The 8315-nt window shown below is 38.1% G+C and overlaps 1 protein-coding gene across 1 annotated transcript; it reads left to right on the top strand.

Moving 5' to 3' along the window:
* Positions 1 to 669: 669 nt before the first annotated feature.
* On the top strand, positions 670 to 5430 carry synprb (synaptoporin b). Its single transcript, XM_027007878.3, has 5 exons — positions 670 to 761; positions 1982 to 2100; positions 2710 to 2908; positions 3148 to 3339; positions 4296 to 5430. The coding sequence occupies exons 1-5, from the start codon at positions 738 to 740 to the stop codon at positions 4617 to 4619; spliced, it is 858 nt and encodes a 285-aa protein (XP_026863679.2). The 5' UTR covers positions 670 to 737; the 3' UTR covers positions 4620 to 5430.
* The last annotated feature ends 2885 nt before the right edge of the window (positions 5431 to 8315 follow it).

The following is an 8315-nucleotide window of genomic DNA, read 5'->3' as shown; positions in this document are numbered from 1 at the left end:
AAAATGGCATTAATATTTATATTTTTTTTTCAGGTTTTAAACATCAAAAAATTTTCATAAATTATTAAGAAAATATTATTCAGTATTTATTCTGTCAGCAATGCTAAAACTGTTAGGACTGACTTTTTGTTACAAAGCAGCTGCATTGACATATAACCCCTTCATCTGTTGTCCCCTATAGTCACCTAACCTCTTCTTGTGTTGTCCTCTGTTCTTCTGTTGTTCTTCTGATGTCCATTGTTGGTTAGACTGTAGTTGGTTTGCACGTTTTTGTTGAATACCTGAAACTGTGCACAGATCTGACTCCAAAGAATCATTTTTAAATGTGTACCAAATTCCTACAATTTATTTCTGGTTTGATTTTGGTTTATACCAAAAAAAGTGTTATTCTGTCAATAACACTGTGGTTTGTGGCTTATTTATCCAATATTTTGCACATGCTATAGCACTTTTAAATTAAATAAATTAAATTAAAACTAAAATTCTGATTTATTAAATTGCAAAACTCCTGCTTTCTCTCACTCTCTCCTGTTTTTCTCTCTCTTACTCTCTCTCCTCTCTTTCTCTCTCTCACCCCCCCCCCCCTCCTATACAAACACACACACACACACACTGCTTGGTTCCTATGTAAAAGCATCTGGGTAGTGAATTCTCAGTCACTATCAGAGGTCTTGGGCAAGATAGGAGCTGTCACTTTATTGAGAGATATACAGACTGATGATCAATCATTCTCATCAATGTGTATGGTCATATTTGCTCCGGTAAGGCTATCTTTTTTTTCTCTCTCTCTAGTTTACTTACTAAGACATCTTGATATTCTTTTGAAGTGTACCGAGTAATTCTGTGTATATAGTAATAAAAACACATTTACATTCCTTATAAGCTATATTTTTTCTATAATGTTTCTTTCAGGGTATTTGTGTGAATATTTGTGAGAACATTCAGTTATTTCATCAGATTCACTGTGAGGGGTCCCAGCATCAGCCTCCTGTTTGTAGTCTCTCCTTTTTGAATAATTGATCTGCTCTTGCTGGTATGCGTGAAAGATTGATGCTAATACTCTACGCTGTTCTAGGCACATATATTTATGAATCTGTAAATAAAATGTGTGTGTCTATGCTTCTGTCCTTTGGTAACCCATGGATTATCTCTACATTATTCAGTGAATTTTGTCAGGTTTTTTCCTGCAGATCTGCTCTGATGTAGTTAACTTTGCTCAGTATCCCATAAGGTTTTGGTGTTTTTGTACATTCCTTTGTTCAGGTTGCATCTCGTCAATTGTTCATCATGGCTTTAGCAGATGTTTCTATACTAGCAGTTTTTAAATGCTGTTTACTCCATAAGGATTGAGTATGTGTGATGTATTTTTACACACACAGATACATTTCATATCTAAAGCTTCACATACACTTAATAAAATGACAAACAAATGGAAAAGTGTGTGTGTGTGTGTGTGTGTGTGTGTGTGTGTGTGTGTGTGTGTGTGTGTGTGTTTGTGAGTTTATTTTAGAAGAAGAGATGAGAGAGACAGAAAATAATGTGTCCATAAAATATCTACCCAGTATCCAAATACACCTTCTATTCATTATAGTCAACCACCCAAACACAATAGTCAGGATATTCAGCTCATGTCATGCAGCCCTGTTAATGTTATTTTTCACATGAAAACATTTGAGCCTGAGTTGGATGTTTTGCACAGACAGTCTCTCATTTCTGGCATTTAAAACCAGATTTAACTTGCACATAAAGGCCCCCTAGATAAATACATCTTCAGCAGTTTTAAGTAACTTTTACCTAATGGGCATATTCACATACTGGTATATTTTATCTGCATTTAATTTTTGTTTGGTGTATTTTGTGTTATAACAAAAAGCTGCTGTCTTTGTTGGATCCAATATGACAGGTTCTAAAAAGCATGCACACATATTCAGATAGACATTCAGATAATTATTTCTAAAAGTGATTTGCTTTGCCTCCACAGCTTTTTGCCATCTTTGCATTTGCAACATGTGGTGGATATTCTGGCCAGATAATGGTTAAAGTGGACTGTGTGGATAAAATCCAAAGCAACATCACTATCACTTTTGCCTATCCATTCCGGTAAGTGTCATTATTCCTCTTAATGTCCCCAGAATCTAAAAAGAGCAAATTAAGTTTTTGTGGTCAGTGAAACAGAAATAATTTGTTCCCTCTGGTGGCACAGTCACTGAGCAAGTGTCTGAAGCCCCTCCCAAGTGTCTGAAGCCCCTTAGCTCACTCACCCACACCTGGAACTCTAACTAATTTCTGTGTTTCCATTTTGGATAACACGGTACAAACTAAAGTTCAATATGGTGCCTTGAACCAATTTATATGACTTATTATCTAAACTTAATTTGGTACATCATGCTGTTCTGCTTAAAACTGAGACCAATAGAAGCATTGCATCAATTTAAATCAGTTTAAGATACAGCATAGATGATGATGAGAAGATGGCTGAGTTAGATATTAGTCCATATTTATAAGGTCACGTATCTGAATGTTGCATAACATAAATGATTGCTCATTTAAAGAATTACAAGATGGTGCACAAACTATTTTAGCTTGACTGTCTGGTGCTACCTCATGTCTAATATATCACTTTTGCATGGCGAAATCTTTCATGAACGTGTTCTGTCTAGCATGACATGCTGTACACTGTGTGTGACTTCCCATGTGTGGTTCCTCTAGACTCCAGCAGGTGCACTTTAATGCTCCTCTCTGTGAGGATAAGAGGCAAGAGATGCTCTTCCTCGAGGGAGACTACTCTTCATCAGCACAGTTCTTCGTTACTGTGTCTGTTCTCGCCTTCCTTTACTCCCTCCTAGCCACGATAGTCTACATCTTCTACCAGAACAAGTACAGGGAAAAAAACAGGGGCCCTGTAGTGGTGAGTGTTTCTCAGAATCACACAGTTGATGAATTGAAAGGGATCTCATTGAAAGGAATATTGATTAAATGTATTAATGATATATTTAATCCAAAAAATACCAGGAACTAGTTCGGTTCAATCAGCTGGGTCTAATTTGCCTAATGGGAACTGGCTTCTGCTACCTTTGACTAATTAGTAGCAGCCAGTATTTTTTGAAGATTTAGATACTGTGTAAATTTTATCCATTCTTTCCACAGGATTGCCTGGTGACAATGGTTTTCTCAGGACTTTGGCTAGTGAGCTCCATAGCCTGGGCTAAAACTCTTTCTGGAGTTAAAACAGCTATTGATATAAGTCGAATACAGCTTTTAATGACTGCCTGCAGAGACCAGGAGAATGTGTGTGAGACAATAGCGGAGCCCACTTGGACGAATCTTAACATGTCAGTGGTAAGTATGCTGCTTTACAATTCAACAGTATAATTAATCAGTGATTTCATTCTGTTACACCAGATCTTCAATGCATAATTTAGAGTTGTACCTGGTTAATGTTCCACCAATATCAGAAGCGAGAATCTCAGGCTTTAAATTTAATTCTGAGAGCAAGTATATTTTTCTGTGGTTCAGAAACTATTAGTAATTAACACCAGTGAACAAGGTATTCCCTTGTTTTGTAATGGGTAACAAGTGCCATCAGGATCTAAGACTGTAGAGTCTAATTGCAGGCTTACATCTTGGCTGCTGATGAGCTAAACTGTCCAAGCTGAATGTTTTCATTTTTTTTCATTCATAAAGTGAAGTTAACAAGCTTTCAAAGTTTTATTTTATAAAAGACATAAAATTTCAAGTCAGTGGTGTGTCCTTGACCTGCCTGAGTGAGGGAGATAAGGGAACTTTCACTAGTGGGTCACAGCACAAATGTATGTTTACAAACACAAGTCTGGTCTTGAGTCCTAGGTCTCATGATTTCACTGACATCACAACAGAAATGGTGGAGTCAGTAGACAAAGAAAACATACAGTGGAAGGTTTTTTTTATGTGTAAAGCTAACTTCTGTAGAAGTGGTTTGTTTTTTATTCCATCTACAACGTGGCAGTACTTCAAAGATCATGAGGAGGCTTCTCAGATAAAGGGCAATAAGTGTTTTGACAAGCCTTTTGAGCTGCAGAATGAGTATAAAAGTTTTGCTGAAAGTTCATTCACCCAAAATCCATACTGACTACATTCATCTCTGTGGGCTTTCATTTCCCATACTTGGTGGTTATAAGTGCAGAAGAACACTTGAAGCAAGAGAACTTTGTGGGGAAGTGTTACACTGCCAAAATAAATTACCACAATGTGAAAAATAATTTATTTCTGTAAGGTTATATCTTACATGACTCTAAACCATCCCTTTCTGCTTCCAGGCTTTTGGATTTTTGAACTTCTCTCTGTGGGCTGGCAATATTTGGTTTGCCTATAAAGAGACAGGCTTGCACAAGTCCAGTCAGCGTTACCTCTCCAGAATGCCCTCTGAGAAACGCAGCACTAGTTTCAGGCAGTACAGTCAAAGTAGCTTTGATCAGTCTGGACCAGGTTTTGGACAGAGGCTTTACAGCCAGGGTAGTTTTGAAATATCAGGTGGAGGCTTCAGCCTACCACAGACCAATCTGGGACAACCAATGTTTTACAGACAGATGGGGAGCCCCACTTCCAGAGGACCACTCATATTTGTCAATGAGAGTCAGTGATAGAAGGTTATACAGAATGATTACACTGTACAACCTTTGGTGTAAGAGGGGAAACTGAGAGAGGGGGAAGATTTACAGAAAAATGTAGAATTGGTATATATAGTCACTCTAAGAAAACCCAGTGTTTATTTGGGTGATTTTTAACACTGGGAATTTTGGCTGACCTCTAGCTAGTTTAGTCTGGTGATTTTAATCTAAAGATTAATTGTGGTATAAATATAATGGTCTGTAACTTGTTTGTGTATTCATTTTTAAATGCTGATAAAATATTTATACACATGCTAAATTTAATGTCAATCTATGTTCTGTGACTGAGTCTCATTTATTGATAATATAAAAAATTTATTTGTTGTTTAGTACATTCTGAAGTGCTTAACTAAACTTAAAAGTCAACATGACCACTGTTTGTAATATTTGGATGTACTTCTTTATTTGTTTTTGTTCCCCTGTGTCTTGCTCACAAACATGAGTAGTAACATATTTCATTCTGATTTATGCTTTCTTTCCATGTATATAATAATAGTTTCACCTCTGCAATGGTGATGATGTTGATTGCAGGACTTTCTTGAATAACCATTGTGCCAAACAGCAGTCTGAAGTTAAAAGATGTCTAGAGATGCTAATTATCCGAGCAGAGGGCTGTATTATTAATGACTCAGTGATTTCACATTGTGTGGTGCAAGAAGTATGGTGATGTAGAAAGTCTCAGTCAAAAATGTGATGCAGTCATATTGTAACTTGTTCAATATTGAAGTTTGTAAACTGGCCTTGTTATCTCAAAAAGGAATAAAACATTAAGAATTCCAACAAATGACTAAGTTAACTGTCATGTCATGATCACCTCAAACTAGACTCTGATTTTCTATGCATCTTTGTTCTATTGTGGTTTAAACCTTCTTTAATCTAGCAACATTAGATTAGAACATTGCTTTAAGATAGTAACATTAAAATAGCCACCTTTGATCTAAGTTCACAGTTTATGCTTAGTGTTCACACTTGTGTCTGTACAAGCTGTAATCAAAAAACTTTTTTTCCAAAACTGTTAATACCAATGCAACAACCGCAGATAATGTGACAAACTGTGGAGTATTCAGCATCACCTGTTTTTGCATCACTGAAGCAAGGAGGATGTGCCGAATCACCCCCACTTCTGGTTCTCTGTAAACCCTTACAAGGAGAACTTACCCATCACCCTTTACATACCTCCATTCTCACTATTATGAAGTCATACATTACAAGAGAGAATCTAAAGCAATGGTGTTCAAACTGCAAAGCTCAGGAACTTGGTCTCCACTGTGTTCTGTTTCTCAGCATTAGTATTGCTTTTGACCTGTGTATGTTCATTACAGCAGCCCTCATAAGGAAACTGGTTTCGGTCTCTGTTCATGCTGAAGACCAGGGAATAGTGAAGATACTCATTTTCCCCATTAAGCCTTGCTAATGAGGGGGTATTGGGGTGCAATTAAGACCTCTGGGCTTGTCAGAGTCCTGGCTTGTCCTCACACACTGCTTTCCATTGCTTGGCTCACTGCAGTGAAGCTAACTGCCTGCAGGTGCCCAGGCTCTGAAATTGCAGCTTTAGGTGGCTATGGCTCTAGAGCTTATGCCATTCAGATTATAACAGGAAATAAAAGGTTACAACTTAAGAACTGTCTCCAGCTGTAAGTAGGGTTCAATTATATATCCCAGAGGGAGAGAGAGAGGGAGAGAGAGCGAGAGAGAGAGAGAGAGAGAGAGAGAGAGAGAGAGAGAGAGAGAGAGAGAGAGAGAGAGAAGAGGAATGAAAACCTGAAGAGCAATAATTGTAGTGTTCTAATATAATGAGCCCTGTTTTTCTGAGCTGATGTTGATATTAGCAGCAGGGTACTAATAGACAATAGCCATATGTCAAAAAAATGGCAGCAAGATAGTGAACAAATGTGATTGCTGCTTGCTTTGCATGTGTTCGGAAAGCTATTGTGAATAGTCATCTTAACCAAGATCTATGCTTATTATGAGTTCTCAATTTTCAGCTGTGTGTTAAATGTGTGTTAGACTAATTCTGGCAATGACAGATTTTATTACTAATTTTAGCATTTAATTCCAACCAGGCATAATTACCCCGTCATATAGTAATTTTGGTGCTGCAAGCAGTCTTATGCTGGTTTTCAATTCAACTATAGAGAAATGATCATAAAAGCTAATGCCAGATTCAGTTGCGAAGATGATAAGACACCATGTTGTTTGTTATTAGCTAGTACAATTTCTTCATCTTGCTGGCCAATCTGTCCCACCTGGACCTGTGACAAAGTCCTGCCTAGACCTTCATGAATCAAAAATGTAAAGGATTCAGCTTTTCCAGGTTTTATATTGTACTGCTTGGACCATGTGCATATACTTAATTAATTAATTGGCATTAAATCAAATCACTAAAGTAATTGTAATAAACTACTTCCTATCTAAAACAGAAATAGTCACCAAATTAGAAAAATAGCATGTATTGGACTGTACTGTTACTGTAAATTATTTAAAAAGGTACACTGACCACAATTTTGTATATAACCTAAAGCTATTTTTTAGAAAAAAAGGCAATGTTATATTGTGAAGCTTATGCTTTACTGAGCTTGGTAAATTTCTTTGTTTGATATTGTAATGTTGTGTGTGCTTTGGTTTGTCTCGTTGGATTATCATCTGGTTGGTTAAGGTAGGCTCTGAGTTCACTTACTTTTGTCTTAGATTCTGTGAAATTCAAGGCTTGTTGTCTAAACCTAGTTGTTAGTTGCTTGGTAACGGTATTTACTCACTACAGGTGTAGTTTTGCCCTGACCTTAGGTGTGAATTGAGGGGCGGGCTCAGCACTTATTGAACTGAGTTCAATTAGGACGACTCCGCTACAGACAGATGTGTCTGTAGCAGTAATCAACATCTGGAGGAGGTTTGGTGGTGTTCTCAATCTGCTCATCTACATCTCACCTACAGGACTTCACAAACTCAGCTAAGTATCTTCTCATATTATCTCAATCCTTTATCTCATACATCTACAAATCAATCTGAAATGTGCTTCACAATTCCTGTCCACATATCCCACAGATCTCCTCGACACAATCATAGACGTCGCAATCTCAGCAACCTCACTGACTCACAACGCTTCACACCATCACATATAGTGGTGGCAGGAGGGCTCTGGAACTGCCAATCTGCTGTCCGGAAGGCTGACTTCATCTTAGAATTAGCATCCCTCCACTTCCTACACTTCCTGGCTCTTACAGAAACATGGATCACCCTTGAGAACTCAGCGACTCCTGCTGCCCTGTGCTCTGCCTTTTTGTTTACCCATTCTCTGAGGTGTCTTGGCAGGGGTGGTGGCACAGGTTTACTAATGTCTCGAGAGTGGCGTTTCACTCCACTTTCCTTCTCTACACTTTCCATCTCCTCGTTTGAATTTCATGCCATTACAGTGTCTTTCCCCATCAAACTTCTTATCATTGTCATCTGCCACCCTCCTGGTTCCCTAGATCACTTCATTGATGAGCTCGACATCCTTCTGAGTCAATTCCCCACTGAAGGAAATCCACTCATTCTTCTTGGTGACTTCAACCTTCCATCAGACAAGCTGCATTCCTCCTGCATCCTTCCACGGTTGACAGCATTTGACCTCACCCTCAACCACTCCCCTCCGACTCACAAAGCGGGCAATGTTCTGGACCTGATCTTCAC

This window comes from Electrophorus electricus, chromosome 7, assembly GCF_041902795.1.
Source record: "Electrophorus electricus isolate QZ-2024a chromosome 7, ASM4190279v1, whole genome shotgun sequence".
Lineage (NCBI taxonomy): Eukaryota > Metazoa > Chordata > Actinopteri > Gymnotiformes > Gymnotidae > Electrophorus > Electrophorus electricus.
Note: the sequence above shows the minus strand (reverse complement) of the source record. Positions and strands in the feature narration are given on the sequence as shown.

Excerpts from the sequence above, each read along its gene's own strand:
- synprb (XM_027007878.3), top strand. The coding sequence starts at position 738 with ATGTGTATGGTCATATTTGCTCCG. Across the intron at positions 2,101-2,709 it reads ACTTTTGCCTATCCATTCCG|ACTCCAGCAGGTGCACTTTA; the intron begins GTAAGTGTCATT and ends TGGTTCCTCTAG. Across the intron at positions 2,909-3,147 it reads AAAACAGGGGCCCTGTAGTG|GATTGCCTGGTGACAATGGT; the intron begins GTGAGTGTTTCT and ends TTCTTTCCACAG.